Raw genomic sequence first — 16698 nt, forward strand, 5'->3', positions numbered from 1 at the left:
CAACGATTCAACGTGTGCACAGCCCAGCCCAGCCCATATGCTGTCCACGGATGGGCTGGCCGGTTAGGAGGGCTCCTAACAGATGGCCAGCCTCTCGCTGTGGCGGCTGAGAAGCTGCTCCTTGACGCCTTCCTCGAGGTCATGGTACACAAACTCCGTCTTCGGGACGTAGCCTATCTTCCTCATCTCGGAGTCGAGCTTGGAGATCATCCGCAGAATCTGTCTATGCTGAGGATGGCTCTGATCTTCCATGACGAATGTATGCAGTGCTCCGCGTATCTCTATTGAGCTACACCCGGGCACCTTCTTGCTGCCATGGTCCTTCATTAGCTTGCGCACTTCCCTGACCTTGTCCCAGTTCTTGGCAGCGGCGTAAAGATTTGAGACCAAAGCAAGGACGCCGACATCCCCAGGTTGCAGTTCAAGGATCTTCTCTGCTGTGCTCTCCCCAAGTTCCAGCTTCTTGTTATTCAGACAGCCTGAAAGCAGAGCGACCAAAATTGAGATGGTTGGTCTGGTGTGCATTGATGCCAGAAGGTCATTGGCCTCTTCAACCAGACCAGAACGAGCCAAGAGATCCACTATAGACACCAAGTGTTTCTCGGCAGGTTCAATTCCGTAATCATTAACCATGCAATCGAACCAGAATTTCCCTTCTTCTACGAGACCGGAGTGGCTGAGAGCCGACAAAAGAGAAGCAAATGTGGCGTGATCAGGTCTCTCTTTGTTTTTCTTCATTTCCTGGAACAAGGAGAGGGCATCACGGCCTCGTCCATGAGCACCAAAGCATGCAATCATCACATTCCACGAAATCAAGTCTCTCGAGACAACCTTATCGAAAAGCATTTGGGCGCTTGCGAGGGAGCCGCATTTTGAGTACATATCAATGACTGCTGTACCTACCATGCGATCGAGCTCGAGGCTCCTCAAGATGAAACCATGTATTGACTTCCCTAGCTTCAAGAGTCCAAGATCCGAACAAGCTAATAGTGCACCAACAACTGGCCCTGAATTGGGCTGAAAACCAGATACCTGCATCTGTCTGAACAAGCCAAGTGCCTCATCCGCATTCCCATACTGAGCAAGCTGTGAGATCAGTGCGCTCCACGACACATCATTCCTGTGCGGCATCAGCTCAAACACCCGGCGCGCCTGATCAAACAGTCCATTCTTTGCATACATGTCCACAAGGCTTGTCGAGATGACAACGTCCATCCGCATAGCATGCCGCAACAAGTACCCATGAACCGAGGCCCCCATCCGGACATGCCCTGTTGCTGCACAAGCCTGCATAACCCCGACAATAACCACCTCGTCTCCCTCCAGACCGTCCTCCCTCATCCTCATATACATCTCGATCGCCTGAACCGGCTGCCCCGCGTTCACGAATCCGGTAACCATGGTGCTCCAGGTGACGCGGTCCCTCTTCCGCATTCGGTCGAGCACCTTGACGGCGTCGTCCATGGCGCCCCATTTTGCGTACAAGTTTAGCAGCGACGAGCACACGAAGATGTCGTTCCTGTACCCTGCCTTGGACGCGCGGTCCCTGACGACCTCCCCGGCGGCGAGGTCCCCGAGGCGCGCGCACGCGGAGAGCGCGAGCGTGAAGGTGGTGCTGTCGGGGCGCACGGCGGCCGGGAGAGCGCGGAAGACGCGCAGCGCCTCGTCCGGGGAGGCCCCGCGGGAATGCGCCGCGAGGAGGGCGTTCCACGCGGCGATGGAGGAGGGCGACGTGGGCGCGGTGGCGAGCGTGGACTCGGCGGCGGCGAGGTCGCCGGCGCGGGCGTAAGCGGTGGCGAGGCAGGAGGAAAGAATGTGGTGGGAGGAGGCGGAGGAGGAGACGATCAGGAGGGCGTGGAGGCGGGTGAGTGTCCGGAGCGCCGCGCAGGACGAGAGGAGCCGGCGGAGACGGCGCGGGTCGTCGAGCAAGGAGAAGGGGTGCATCGAAGATTAGCATCTGGAACAGAAGTGTGGCAACCGGAGGAAAACAGCTTCAGGGAAACTGAACGGAAAAACTAGTCTGCCGCGCTGCTCGTGATATCCTTTTTTTTGCTTCCGGATGGAGGATGATCCCGGACTCTGCATAAATGGCAATGCGGGCAGTCATTTTATTAATTATTCATCAAAATTTTACAATCACAAAGTAATATATTAATAAGTCCGAAACCACATCTCAACAACATATGTCGCTACCCATATCAATTTGTTAAAGAGATGCAGATTGTCTGAGCCACATACCCAAACTTTATAACAAAGCCTAACATTTAAAACCGAAGGGTCCAACCAAACCGCATTACCGTGTCTAGGGCACACATCAGTCTGGCACACTCTCAATGGTCGTCGCTTGCGCACATTGCAGAGGCCGCTGCCACCATCTTCCACCGATCCATCTTCACAGCAAGTACTGACGCATCGACCTTGCTAAGCCTAACTGTTGTTGGCGCCACCATGACGCCAAAATGCTCCAAAATCATGCGCTCGTCCATTAACACACATCAACCACCGAGACCCGCCGTCGATGACGCGATAGAAACCATGCCGCTCCACCACCTGTCCATTCGAGTCGGTACCTGCTCCAAAATGATGCCTCCAGCAAGGAGCGTGGCGCCGGACGTTGCCATCGTCCGGTCCAGGAATACAGATCTAGGATTTCCCCCGGAATAGGCTGAAAGGAGCGACGTGAATTGCTATGATGTTGCCTTCTGATGTCTACTACGCAATTTTATTCTTGTAGACTCGTATTGGGCCTCCAAGCGCGGAGTTTTGTAGGACAGTAGCAATTTTCCCTCAAATGGATGGCCTAAGGTTTATCAATCCGTGTGAGATGTAGGATGAAGATGGTCTCTCTCAAACATCCCTGCAATCAAATACAAGATATCTCTTATATCCCCAACACACCTAATACAATGACAATTTGTATACGTGCACTATTTCAGTGAAGAGATGGTGATAAAAGTGTAATATGGATAGTAGATATTGATTTTTGTAATAAGAACAATAAAAATAGCAAGGTAGCAACTGATAAAAGGGAGCACAAACGGTATTGCAATGCTTGAAAATGAGGCCTGTGGTCCGTACTTTCGCTAGTGCAATCTCTCAACAATACATACATAATTGGATCATATAACCATCCATCAAAGTGCGATGAAGAACCACTCCAGAGTTCCTATCTGGCGGAGAACATAAGAAGAAATCGTTTGTAGGATACGAAACCACCTCAAAACTATTCTTTCTGATCGATCTATCCAAGAGTTCGTACTAAAATAACACCAAATAATTTCAGATTCATAATACTCAATCGAACACAAAGAACCTCAAAGAGTGCCCCGAGATTTCTACCGGAGAAACAAAGACAAGAACGTGCATCAATCCCTATGCATAGATTACCCCAATGTCATCTCAGGAATTCACGAGCTGAGTGCTAAAACATATATCAAGTGAATCAATACGATACCCCATTGTCACCACGAGTATTCATATGCAAGACATATATCAAGTGCTCTCAAATCCATAAAAGTATTTTATCTGATAAAACGAAATCTCAAAGGGAAAACTCAACTCCTCACAACAAGATAGAGAGGGGAAAACATCATATGATCCAACTATACTAACAAAGCCTGCGATATGTCAAGATCGTGACATCTCAAGAACACGAGATAAAAAGATTAAACACATAGTTGCTGGTACGAACCCTCAGCCCCGAGGGTGGACTACTCCCTCCTCATCATGGTGGCCATCGGGATGATGAAGATGACCACCGGTGATGATTCCCCCCTCAGGCGGAGTGCCGGAACAGGGTCTCGATTGGTTTTCGTTGGCTACAGAGGCCTGCGGCGACGAAACTTCTGATCTAGGTTAACCCCAAGGGTTTTCAGAATATTTGGGAATTTATAGGGTAAAGAGGGGGTGTGGGAGGCCACCGAGGTGGGAACAACCCACCTGGGCACACCTGGGCCCCCAGGCGCGCCCTTGTGGGTTGTGCCCCCCTCAGGGCACCCCCCCAGGTGCTGCTCTGGCCCATTAGAAGTGTTCTGGTCCATAAAAAACATCAAAAGGTTTCACGGTGTTTGGACTCCGTTTGATATTGATTTCCTACGATGTAAAAAACAAGCAAAAAACAGCAACTGGTACTAGGCACTGGGTCAATAGGTTAGTCCCAAAAATGATATAAAGTTGCTACAAAATGATTGTAAAATATCCAAAAATGATAATATAACAGCATGAATACTTTATAAATTATAGATACATTGGAGGCGTATCACCTTCGATAAGGTAACGCCACCATCGCCCGTCATGATCGTAGTCGAGGCTCAGACTTTCACGGGTAGTCTTGCCGCTCCAAACTCGCCATCGGATAGATCTGACGACAGATCTGCCATCGCCTCCTGGCCGACCACCGCCGCCGATGCATCGCCAGACTGGCTGAGACCCAACCTAGATGCCCAACCGAGGGCCATAGATCAGGAAAGGATCCCCAGATCCAAGCCGCCGATCTGGGGACCGCCCAGGCAACATCGGCGCCGAGCGCCCGCAGCGCCAAGCCCTCTGGAGTGTCGTTCTTAGCCGAAGCCGCAGTGGTGGCCGCCGCCGTCCATAGCTCCTCCACTGCGCCGAGCGCCCCCACACCCGCGCCACCATAGGGTAACCCAGGTACCTCGCGGCCACCTTCCTCGGGGCAAGCTCGACCTTTGCGAGAGAGTCCCCTCCGGCGATGGCAGGACTAGGAGGGGAGGGTGAGGAGTTGCGACAGCTACGATTCTTTCTCCCCCTGAGCCGCTAGGCAGACGAGGGGTGGTCCTTCAGCTCATGATATTGTTGGGAAATGTAGCATGGAAAACAAAAAAATCTACGCACACGCAAGATCTATCCATGGAGATGCATTGCAACGAGAGGGGAGAGTGTACCTACATACCCTCATAGACCGTAAGGGAAGCGTTTATTAACACGGTTGATGTAGTCGAACTTCTTCGCGATCCAACCAACCAAGTACCGAACGTACGACACCTCCGTGTTCAGCACACGTTCAGCTCGGTGACGTCCTCGCTTTCTTGATCCAGCAAGACGGTCGAAGTAGTGGATGAGTTCCGGCAGCACGACGACGTGATGACGGTGGTGGTGATGCTATCTCCGCAGGGCTTCACCTAAGCACTACAAAAATATGACTGAGGGACGAAAGTATGGAGAGGGACGCCGCACACGACTAAGAGATTGGTGTGTCGTTGTGTGGTGCCACCTCCCTCATATATATAGGTGGGGGAGAGGGGAGGCAGCCAGGAGGACCTCCCAAGGAGGCCGAATCCTCCTTGGGTTCCTGCCCTAGTCGTCCCCTTCCTTGTTTGTGCGCGGGAGGAAGACAGGGGGAGGTGGCGCCCCCCCCCCCCTTCCTTTCTCTCATGAGGAGGGAAAGGTAGGAGGGGCCAACCCTCCCCCTTTCCTTCCCCTAGGGCCCGTGGCCAGGGAGAGGGGCGCACCAGCCCCTTGTGGGCTGGTGACCTGGTGTGATCCCTCTTTGGCCCATTACCATATAGCCTCCCGGGGCTTCCCGGAACCCATTCCGGTGATCCGATGACTACCCGGTACCTTCCAAAACTATTCTCGTGTCCAAATAGCATCGTCCTATATATCAATCTTTACCTCCGGACCATTCCGGAGCTCCTCTTCATGTCCGTGATCTGATCCGGGACTACAAACAACATTCGGTCACCAAATCATATAACTCATATAACACTATATCGTCAACGAACGTTAAGCGTGCGGAGCCTACGGGTTCGAGAACTATGTAGACATGACCGAGACACCTCTCCAATCAATAACCAATAGCCAAACCTGGATGCCCATATTGGTTCCTACATATTCTACGAAGATCTTTATCGGTCGAACCTTATGACAACATATATAATTCCCTTTGTCTATCGGTATGTTACTTGCCGAGATTTGATCGTTGGTATCTTCATACCTAGTTCAATCTCATTACCGTCAAGTCTCTTTACTATTTCCGTAATACATCATCTCGTAACTAACTCCTTAGTCACTTTCCTTGCAAGCTTCTTGTGATGTGTATTACCAAGAGGGCCCAGAGATACCTCTCCGATACCGAGAGTGACCAATCATAATATCGATCCATGCCAACTCAACAGACACCTTCGGAGATACCTTTAGAGCATCTTTATGATCTCCCAGTTACGTTGTGACGTTTGATAGCACACAAGGTATTCCTCCGGTATCCTGGAGTTGCATGATCTCATAGTCGAAGGATTATGTACTTGACATTAAGAAAGCAATAGCAATAGACTGAACAATCATATGCTAAGCTAACGGATGGGTCTTGTCCATCACATCATTTTCCTAATGATGTGATCATGTTATCAAATGAGAACACATGTCTATGGTTAGGAAAACTTAACCATCTTTGATCAACAAGCTAGTCTAGTAGAGGCTTACTAGGCACACGGTATTTGTTTATGTATACACACATGTATTTTAGTCCCTGATCAATACAATTCTAGCATGAATAATAGACCTTTATCATAAATAATGAAATATAAAATAAAAACTTTAATATTGCCTCTAGGGCATATTTCCTTCAGATATCCTAATCCAACGGTCGTCCTCTACATAGAGCATCTCTAGTAGAACCTTCGTCAAGGCCAATGAGCAAGTTTGGATTTGCTTGCATGATATTGATGATCCCATTGCCATTTATATAGTGCTAATCGTAACTTACATAGGTGACGCTTAAATTCTTATCTATGATGAGTATGTGGAGTCGATTATATGTGATGGAATGCTTAATAGGATATATTTTGCTAATTCAATATGTCATTTTATCATCGCAAAAAATGGCATGTCATGCTTGATGGTCATATATCTCTGTCTATTGATATGCTTAAGATTTTCAAAATCACATCTTTAAGATCTTTCTGTGCCACATATGCCTATCATATTAAGTTCAATCTGATTTCTGAGAGTGGCATGGATGACAAGTTCTTGGTTTGTGACATTTTCATAAGTTGTGATGATATTTCCACGCTACCTTTGCATATTTTGAGCAAGTGTATAATGCTACTTGTGTTGCAAAAATAATATTGAATAGTTGTTCTTTCTATAAGATTGCTTGCAACCATGGTAGGGTGTTATATTTGTCTTGTGAAGACCACCTTTCCATGAATATTGATGAAATGCTCTTTGTGTTGCATCAAACATGATGAAGTCTTGCTCTTTTCTCTAGGCTTGATTGTTACCATACCCATGCTTTGCACATGCCATGTAATGGTTGTTGTCCAACTTTTCCTCTTTTTGTATCAAATCTATTGAAAAATATATGCTCTTTCTGATGTTTTGATTGCAATAACGGTTATATCTTTGAAAATGGGAATGCCCCGTGCCTTTCTCTCTTTTTTCTTTGCGAAGAGACCCCCAGATCTATTAACTAGCAAACGACAATACAAGGCAACCCCCCAAAACAAGAAAATTACAAGTTGGTCCCCGGGAAGCCAGCCGTCCCCATCCTTTCGAGCGGGCTGATAGTGCAACATCGCTATCGCTCCCGATCCACAGCCAGAGTCGGCAATACTTTATTCCACGCAAACGGGAAATCATCACTGCCAAATGCCCCCAAGTAGGAGTTGTCGTCACTGATGCCATCAAAGATCTTGCTACCTGGTGCAAGCCATATCCGCGTTGACCTCGCCCGACACTTCTTCCTTCCATAACCATGGACGAACTCCATTGGAGACGAAGCGTCGAAGAGGGATCTGTAGGCAAATTATTCGGCGGTGCCGTCAACGTCACCGCTGGAGCGGCGCTACAGACGGCCAAAACCCTAGCTACGAAGCCTAATCCTATACTCCAGCTATACATGGCCAGAAAACGATTCTAGCGACCCTTCCTCCACTGGCGAGCACAAGGCCCTCGGGGACGAGGAGTCGCCAGTAGATTTTTTTCTCCTCCCTAGTTGCCTTTGAGAAGGAAGAGAAGAGACCAACCGACGAGGGCTAGACTTATCACATGTGAAGCATGACCTTTTTCTCCTTACACAATATGCATGGAGCCTACCTATGCACCCCACATATGGCATGCATTCATCATATGCTTGATGAATGTGCTTTGTGCTAAGAGTGACATGCAAGAGAAAGGACGCATCATGATGGATGATGTGTTTATCTATCATGCATTCATGCACACACGCTGATTGCTTTTATTAGTGCAAGCCTAGGTCCCAACTTCTACTTGTCAAACTCCATAGGAGTGTTTGAGCCTCACATTTACAAGTGCCAAGATCTTGCACAACAAACTTGAATAAATCCCACTAATGTGAATTCCTAGTTAATGGCAATGAATTGGCTACACTTTTAATTTGTGTGTTGTTTCATTCTTATTGTTAGCACGATATGCATCATGGATGAAGAATCAACATTGGAGAGTGGCCACATCAGGTGTTAGGAGGTGCATGACAAGTCCAACTAGGTCAATTTGTCATGCTCCATGGTGATGAAATTTCAAATTTGAGGTCGAGTCGTACCTTGTAAAAAGTGCCTCATGCCAACTGTCACACGCACATGGCTTACAACAGTGATTCGTCTCCCTTGTGTGTGTCTACCTACTATTCTCGAGAATGGTATACTACTTGGCACTCCTACCTTGTGCGCATTTAGGTTTGAGCAAAGAGTGTGGCGAGCCAAGGAGGACATGCATAAGGGAACCGCTACACCATGTAACAGAGAAGCTTGACAGTGCGGAAGAAGTGAAGTTCCAAAGAAGGAACAAGCATGGTCCAGCCCCAGAACCAGAACCAGAGCATCCGGGCTCCCCTCCGACCTACCCAGAAAGGTTCTCAACGTCCCAGAGTTAAACCTTGAGCATCCAGACTTCACCTTCAGGTATTCCATGAAGGTTTTGGAGACCCTAGGGTCTGGTTTGCTTGCGGTCAGAAAACGGGCCAAAGGCCCATATATTGCTCTCTAAGGCCACCAACTCCCTCCTTCGTGGTGGAGGCTATATATAAGTAACCCCTCACCCTCCCATTTTCTAGGGTTAGCTAACAATAGACTAAGAGCTCAAGAGCTTAGCTTACACCTCCTCCCTTATGGAGATGCCTCCTCATGGAGATGACCAATCCCACCTCTCATGTAGATTTATCTGAGTCCTCCCTTTGTGGAGCCGCTACGAGACCTCTACTTTTGTAGGGAAGAACCTTTCACCTTGTTCTTGTTTTCCCTTGTGTTGCGAGAATCCAGATCGACTGTGCGGTGTGGAAAACAGTCGCAAGAGCGTCGAGTTCGGTTTCAAACACTTGCGCATACTTGGTGTTTGTTGTTGGATTTGCGCTTTGTCGATTAAGATTCTCTACCTATCTTTTTGCTTCTTTGACCCTTTTCCCTCATCCAATTCGTGAAGAGCAGGCAATCCCATGTGTCGAGCATAGATCGGCCAACTTCTTTGATGCTTTGACAATGAAGGGGAGAATGTCCTTTGCTGATTATTGTTGAACTCTTGGATGAACTTCTTGGTTCTCTAAGACAGACTTGAAGGCTAGTTACCATGGGATTGGATTAGCATGTGAAAGGGTTTGAAAATGCATTTTTTTAACTCGTAATGCGCATTGTGAATTTAATTTATGGCTTGTCCATTGGCCTTCAAAGCTCCCCACATCACATAGGCAAGGAGGTTGTTGAGCTTTCATGATTTCCCTTCTCCATAAGGCCCAAATTTTATAGGTTTGGCATCAACTAAGGTGGCTCATTTCAGGACGAGAGTATAACTCTATTCCACGAGCACAGTGGACCCTCACTTCCTTCGAGAAAGGGCAACCTAAGAGCAACTCCAGCAGCTCCCCTATTTCTAACAAAAAAAAAACTACTTTTACGAGAACTTTCTAAATTATACGGTCATCCCTTAATTCTTAGGGGAGCTGTTTAAGTTTCTCTAACACTAGGCAAGTTTGCAGGCACGGGCAACAGACAGGGGCGTGGATTCAGCTAGGATGAACACATGAACACGTTGTGAGGGTGCTTGGGCGAAACATCACGGCACTCTCACCACAATTCATCATTAACCTTAGGAAAAGTAAGATCATCCATCACGCAATGCACCACAAGGATTCTCTATCCGCGACGTGGAATTAAACTGTTTACCCTAAAACTCCAGCGAAATTCCTGTGACTTCTCATGCACCCCAAATGGCACGGTAAAGTTGCCTACCCACCTCGACGGTCTGCCCATCCTCTAATCTAACACAAGTCAGTAGTACTGATTAGTATACTAAGCACGACCTACGCCCGTTTGGTCATTTCTCCATCGCATTCTGAGCAGGCGGCGGCCTCTGAAAGGAGAAACTATCACGGTGATCCGGCGTCGCGGCGTCCACGTCCACACGGACCTCTGAGTCCAGGCTCCTCTGCTTCGTGGGCGGGATCAGGTACCTCGTCTGCGCCTCGGCATCGGTGTCTGAGCAGTCCGAGTCAGAGAGCGCCCTGGTGGCGCCGACGTGCGCTATGGTCTTGTAGCGGTGGAGGTGCCGGTTCGCCACCGGCGCCGCCTCGGCGACGAACTGGCACTGGCTAAGCCGGCCTGCCTCGGGCGTGTCCGTGGTTGGCGTCTCTGAGGAGGCATGCGATGATCCCTTCTGCTGCTGTTGCTGCTGCTGCTTCTTCTTCACCGTCTTGTGCCACTTCTTCAGGGCCTTCGACGTCTGCTCGTCGAAGATGGTTCGCTTCATCGAAGATCCCATCTGGAGAACAATAGTTTCTCCGTTAGTCGTCACATTTACAGATAAATTGCTTTCACAGTTTGATTATTGAAGTAAGTGTCAGTACAAACTGAAGTTGGATAGTTACTGAACATTGGTGAGCAGTGTCTATACTGTATAGATACCTGAGATACAAGGGCATGGAGCGGAAGCGTGATATAGCTGCACACAAATTGGACGACACCCCTACACATATGAGTAGGAGCAGACACTGTTAGTATGATTGAGGAATAAATCAGTTTGAAGATACAGTATTGATACTCACCCAAGGCAGATCCTTGCAATGATAAACTCAAAGTTGTCATGGAAACAGGACCTCAAGCCGAATTCATACTGCACGAGAGTTAACAGTTATAATCAAAAGAGTACTGACAGAGTAGTACCATAAAAAATGATTCCAAATGTCAATAGTAGTCTTACCCAAATCCAAAAGAAATAAGTAATCTCAAATGCATTCTGCAAGAACGAGGAACAGCTATTAGAAGTTTTGACAGAGTTGTCTTTCAAATTCGATCCCAAAGTACATGCGGAAGGCTAGGGATTGAATCATTATATATGACAATGAAACAAGTATGCTCTAGTTACAACTGTTTTCTTTCCCTGGCAACCATGTGAGTTCAAGTTCATTTTACCACAGTTGACAAGAAACTATTCGATTCGCAAAAAAAAGACAAGAAACTATTCAGCAGGGGAACCATTACTACATGACTAATGGGCCCAATTCAGGTCTAAATGCAGATCTGTCTTCTCAAAATAATTCAGTCTGGTCGATAAGGGTCCTTTCTAGTCCGTTAACTGACCTGGAATAATGCAAAATGGATAAGGTGAAGAACCATATGAGGCTTTCCGAACCAGAAATGTTCATCACTGAGTTTCACCACTGGCATTCCTTGAATAACTGTGTGTTTTTCTGTAATTTCAACAGCCATCCTTGCAATAATAGCCTGCAGCTTTGTTCCAACAGCTAAAATCACCTAGATATCCAAAAGCATGGTTAGGAACTCAGCAACATGAATATAAAACATGCTACAGTTAGTAAGAACTTACTATAAGGGGAATTGTGGAGAACCAGAACAAGTTATGCCATCCTGAAGAATGAATATTCCGAATTTAAAAAATAACATATTTTCACAGAAAGCTCCCCACAGATCCTTGTGTACTGGAAATTATATCGTGCTAAATTGCACAGGAAATCCAACAAAGGAAATATAGGATTGTAACTCACCATGAACATTGAAGAGCATGACAGCCAGAGCAGAAGCCCATAGAGGTGGACTAGTAAAACAATGATGATACAAATGAGTCATTAATTTATTAGGAGGATAAAACAAGGATGATTCATAGGCTTCCTTACCTAATGCCAACAACTGTCTTGAAATCATCCTGCAAAGATCTCTTGATGTACTTTTGGAAGTTGAACCTAGTCCCTGGGGATAAATGAGCCTATACAGAAATAAATCATCAGTGTAAACTAAAAACAGAAAATTACTGGAAATATGAAGCTACTCACAGCAATGAATCCGTGCCGCAAAGTCAGGTAGTCTGTCCTCCGAACAGATCTGAAAAACTGCCTAAAGAAGCTCACCTGTATAAAGTCAAAGCATAAGAAGCTCCTGAGCTAAAGCATTTCTAGATACATTATGCAGGAAAAAATCACGACGATGCTTTAAACTTTATTTAGAACAGTTTAACACCTGTTTGATGTAGCCTATGGTTCTATTATAAAAAAACGCTATATGATCTTGGAAAACCATAGGGTTTCTGTTCAGTAGTTTCTACTCGGAATAGCTCAGCAATGAGTATAAAGATTTTGGAACTGGAGTTCCCCCGGTTGGAAAAATTCAGTATAAGCCTTCGATATTTAATATTCAGGAGAAATGTAGAATGGTAAATACTAATTTAGTTATCTGCAAGAAGTACTAATTGATATTTGATATTCAGTAGAAATGTAGAATGGTAAGCCCTAACTGATATTTGATATCCAGTAGAAATATACTCCCTCCGTCCCAGAATAAGTGTCGCTGATTTAGTAATAACTTTATATTAAATCAGCGACACTTATTCTGGGACGGAGGGAATAGATAGTAAGGAATAATTATGCTTGACGTCGTTTATTAATCTGGGAACTTAAATGTGCAATTTACTCTGAAAATTTGATATGGTATGCTACTTCATAACCGTCGTTGGGAGGAGCCATGAGAGAACTTACGACATAGAGCATAATCGTGCTTTTGCTCCAACAGCTTGCGTGCTGCCTCACAAAAGAAGTCTGGTGAGTGAGCCGGAATTTCGATGGATCTGAAAAGTAAAATATGACCAATGGGTACCAGCAGTTTAAAAAAAATGCCTAACAAGAGATTGCAAATAAGCTGATTAAGAAGGTATCCGCTTGATTCTACTTCTAGCATAACAAGAGACAAACTGAATATTGCATGTTACGCTGCTTACACATTCAGTTAAAGCATATGAACCAATATCTAATCAATTGAGACACTACCGGCTGAAAATTCATAGGTGATGGAGGAAGTATCCTTTTCCCACTCCTTCCATATCCGCGTCTGCGCAGAAAATTTCAGAGTTATTTCAAGCTTGTACGTACACTAAGTAGTACTCCCTCGTCTCGATATTTGAAATCCTTGTTAAAAACTTTTGGAAATTCAGAACAGGCACTTGTACGTTGCCCGAGGAATAGACCTTACCTTTGCTCTGCCCAGGGACATTGTAATAGCACTGAACGTTACATGGAAGACGGCCAGGAAGAACACGAAGATATGTAGCTGGTGTAGCCCATCGGTTGAAACGAGTGACACCATACCCTGAAATGGCATTGGGATTCCGAGAATAAAAACAAACAATTTTGGAATGACCAGACCATTTCTGAAGATAATAGGAACAGATGAAATAAAATACAATAAAATATCAATCTCGATACCCTGACCCCCAATCACTGGTACCCAAATCAATGTGACACACCTTGCTACAGCACAATGTAAACCACGCAGTTGACAGTAGTCAACTCACTTTGGGGCATGAGAAGTAGGCCGGCTCTTCAGACAGGTGCCGTCGGCCGTGGCCCTCTCCGTGCTCCGAGCTCCTGGAGAGCTTGCAGGGCAGCATGGTGTCGGCGGCCCCCGCCGGGATGCAGATGCGCGATATGTACCTCGCCGTGACAGTCAGCAGCAGCGAGATGAAGCCCAGAGTCATGAGCTCTGCACATGGCAAGTAAGCATCAACGCCCATCAAATTTCCTCTTCACACGGACGATCGGTGCACGCGCTGCAGATTACGCGCGGAAGGAAACAGGCGAAAATTTTGGGGGTGGGGACGGGCGCGTCGCAAAATGTACCGGATTTAACCTTCTCCAGAGCGTCGAACAGCGCCTTCTTCTTCCTCTTGCTGAACCACTGCAGGCAAGGCACCACCGCGCCCAAGAATGGTGAGTGGGGATGTGTTAGGCGGGTTCAGAGAGACGGGAAACGGAGGGAAGGGGGCTTGGGGTGTACCTGGCCGAGGTGGTGGAGGATGCCCTCGAGGAGGATGGAGACGGCGACGATGACGGCGCAGACGGCGACCACGGCCCACGTCGGCGTCTGGTCCAGCGCCCGCGCCCCCTCCCCGCCTTCGCCGCCGCCCATGCCCGATCTGCTCCTCCGCCCTCCGGCTCCGGGGCCTGTGCTTGCAGCTGCGTTAATGGCTGTACCTAAACCCTCACAGTGAAGTGTGTTACTCTGAGGTCTGAACGGAGCAGACGGGGCACCGGCCGCTGCTCTGATATAACTTCGCCACAAGACAAGCTGCGTTTCTTTTTTATTGAACGAAGGGACAAAGTTCAAACGACGACCTCGGTCAGAAAGCGAGGGCTTCCAGAGAGGAAAAGGGCAGGCACATGTATCTCTCTGTCCTGCATAACACGGATTTGGCGGGGCCCTGAGCAAGTACAATAAGTGATATAAGCAGGCTATAAGAAATAGAATAATATATTTTTGTTTAGTTGAAGAAGAGAGAAAAAGAGAGAGAAGTGGAGCGGAGTCTTGATTAATAGTCAGCTGCAACACGAGACCGAAGACGCTTTGTGAGAATGTAAGGTGGGCCAACTATTGATAAACAAGTTTAAAACTTAATATTGTATATGTTGGTCAAGAGGTTGGTTGTAGATGATATGGCAACTTCTTATAGCCCACCGTTGGTTGTATTATTAACCATGCTCTGACTATTTTTGCGTACCTGCCCCTAGACCTTTTACAACTCCCAGTCGTCGAAAGAAAGTGAAACGGTTGGTGCGAGTGAAAATAATAATAGAAGGTTTTTTTAGCTTTAAAAAATATACTTCCTTTGTAAAGGAATATAAAAGCGTTTAGATCACTAAAATACAGAGGGAGTAATACAAGGTTAAATCTGATCATGGACTAGTCCAGCGATCCGGCCCGAAGGACAAGTCGGGCTTGCCTTTTGGGCCAGGCTTAGCTTCATTTTACAGCTTGGAATAGAATTCATGTCGGGCTCGGGCTTCTATTTTCCTCATTTCTGGGCCGGGCTTGCATATATATAGGCTAAAATACAGTGTTTGGGTTGGGCTTTTGGGCTTCGGGTTGCATTTTGGGTCGGGCTCGGGCTTGAAAAATAGCTACTTTTGGGCTTTAGGCCTAGCTTTTGCAAACCCGGCCCGATGTATGCTTATGTTTAGGTGAAACCATACACATAATAACAGTTTCTTACGGACTGACGAACTACCTTCGTACAAACTCCAAATTACACCGTGCACTCTGGAAACAATACCCTCCCTTCTTCCCCTTCCCTAAAATTTCAGATGAACTCTATTTTACTAAGAGCATGCGTCATCAATATTGTATACATCACATGGCCGAGAGCCTCCATGAATTCTTGATCCAAATGCTCACTGTCACACAAAAACCCATATCCAAACTCCCTTGCATGTAGGAATCCGGCAAGGTCAGAGACAGAGAGGCAGCGATCGTCGATGGAGGAGATGGTCGGGAATCAATGTCCGAGTTGGGGATGAGTCAGAGAGGCAACGGTCGTCGATGGAGGAGATGGTCGGGGGAGCCGCTTTAGGAGAGGCTAATTTTTTTAAATAATACATTTTTTATTATTAATTTGCATAAATATTACGCCCAAAAAATAATTTTCAAAAATAATACACCGTCGGCCCGCTGCAGGCCGACTGGGCCTAGTCAGCCCGCAGCAGGCCGAGTGATCCCCTATCGGCTGGCTGCCGGCCGAATGGCCTGTCGGCCATGAGTCCAGTTCCTGTCGGCCAGCTGTGTGCCGATTGGACTAATCGGCCCACTGTAGGCCGACAGGCTCTAATTGGCCAGCCGCAGGCCGACTGGTGCATGCCACCATTTTTCCCCGTACGATCCCCATGTATATCACGGGCCACCATTTCCCGCCAAATTTTCCCGCTGTCAACCTCCCGCCATAGTTTCCCGTTTTGCTGGTTCCCGCCATATTTCCCCGCTTTGCTCGTTCCCGCCATATTTTCCCGCTCTCTAATTCCCGCCATATGTTCCCGCTCTTTAGTTCCCGCCATATTTTTCCGCTCTTTAGTTCCCGCCATTATCTCTCGCCATATGTTCCTGCTACCGAGTTCCCGCCTTCCTTTGTGCTCTCAACCTATAAGACCCCCTCGTTACTAACATTGGTAAGCATTCTAGCGTAGTCTCGTAGTCTCGCCAAGATGTCCGGATATCCTTTTGATCGTAGTTTTCACAGTCGTATGTCCGAATGTCTGTTGCGTTTAGCCACTGATTTCAGGGTTGACAACAGATTAGTTCCGTGGGAAGAACTCATCGGTAGTGACACCTTGCTGAATGAGCTGGCTCACGCATTAAGTCAGAGTGGGTGGCCTTCCAGGACCTTTGAGGAGATACGCATCGAACTTCTGAGGTTGCATGGAAGATACCTAAAGTGTGGTAGGTACCTAAATTTCGG

The 16698-nt window shown here is 47.1% G+C and overlaps 2 protein-coding genes across 2 annotated transcripts; both read right to left on the reverse strand.

The window, feature by feature from the left end:
- Nucleotides 1–6: 6 nt before the first annotated feature.
- On the reverse strand, nucleotides 7–2039 carry LOC123051233 (putative pentatricopeptide repeat-containing protein At3g25060, mitochondrial). Its single transcript, XM_044474051.1, has one exon. The coding sequence runs from the start codon at nucleotides 1942–1944 to the stop codon at nucleotides 76–78; it is 1869 nt and encodes a 622-aa protein (XP_044329986.1). The 5' UTR covers nucleotides 1945–2039; the 3' UTR covers nucleotides 7–75.
- A 7972-nt stretch (nucleotides 2040–10011) lies between these two features.
- LOC123051240 (MLO-like protein 9) lies at nucleotides 10012–14546 on the reverse strand. The gene is made up of 15 exons (XM_044474065.1): nucleotides 14250–14546; nucleotides 14093–14150; nucleotides 13768–13955; nucleotides 13446–13562; nucleotides 13244–13304; nucleotides 12956–13044; nucleotides 12257–12331; nucleotides 12101–12189; nucleotides 11972–12021; nucleotides 11794–11834; nucleotides 11547–11720; nucleotides 11167–11202; nucleotides 11012–11079; nucleotides 10872–10932; nucleotides 10012–10728 (listed from the first exon to the last, which is right to left on the reverse strand). The coding sequence occupies exons 1-15, from the start codon at nucleotides 14379–14381 to the stop codon at nucleotides 10285–10287; spliced, it is 1683 nt and encodes a 560-aa protein (XP_044330000.1). The 5' UTR covers nucleotides 14382–14546; the 3' UTR covers nucleotides 10012–10284.
- Nucleotides 14547–16698: the final 2152 nt, after the last annotated feature.

The sequence above is a fragment of the Triticum aestivum genome, chromosome 1A, assembly GCF_018294505.1.
Source record: "Triticum aestivum cultivar Chinese Spring chromosome 1A, IWGSC CS RefSeq v2.1, whole genome shotgun sequence".
NCBI lineage: Eukaryota > Viridiplantae > Streptophyta > Magnoliopsida > Poales > Poaceae > Triticum > Triticum aestivum.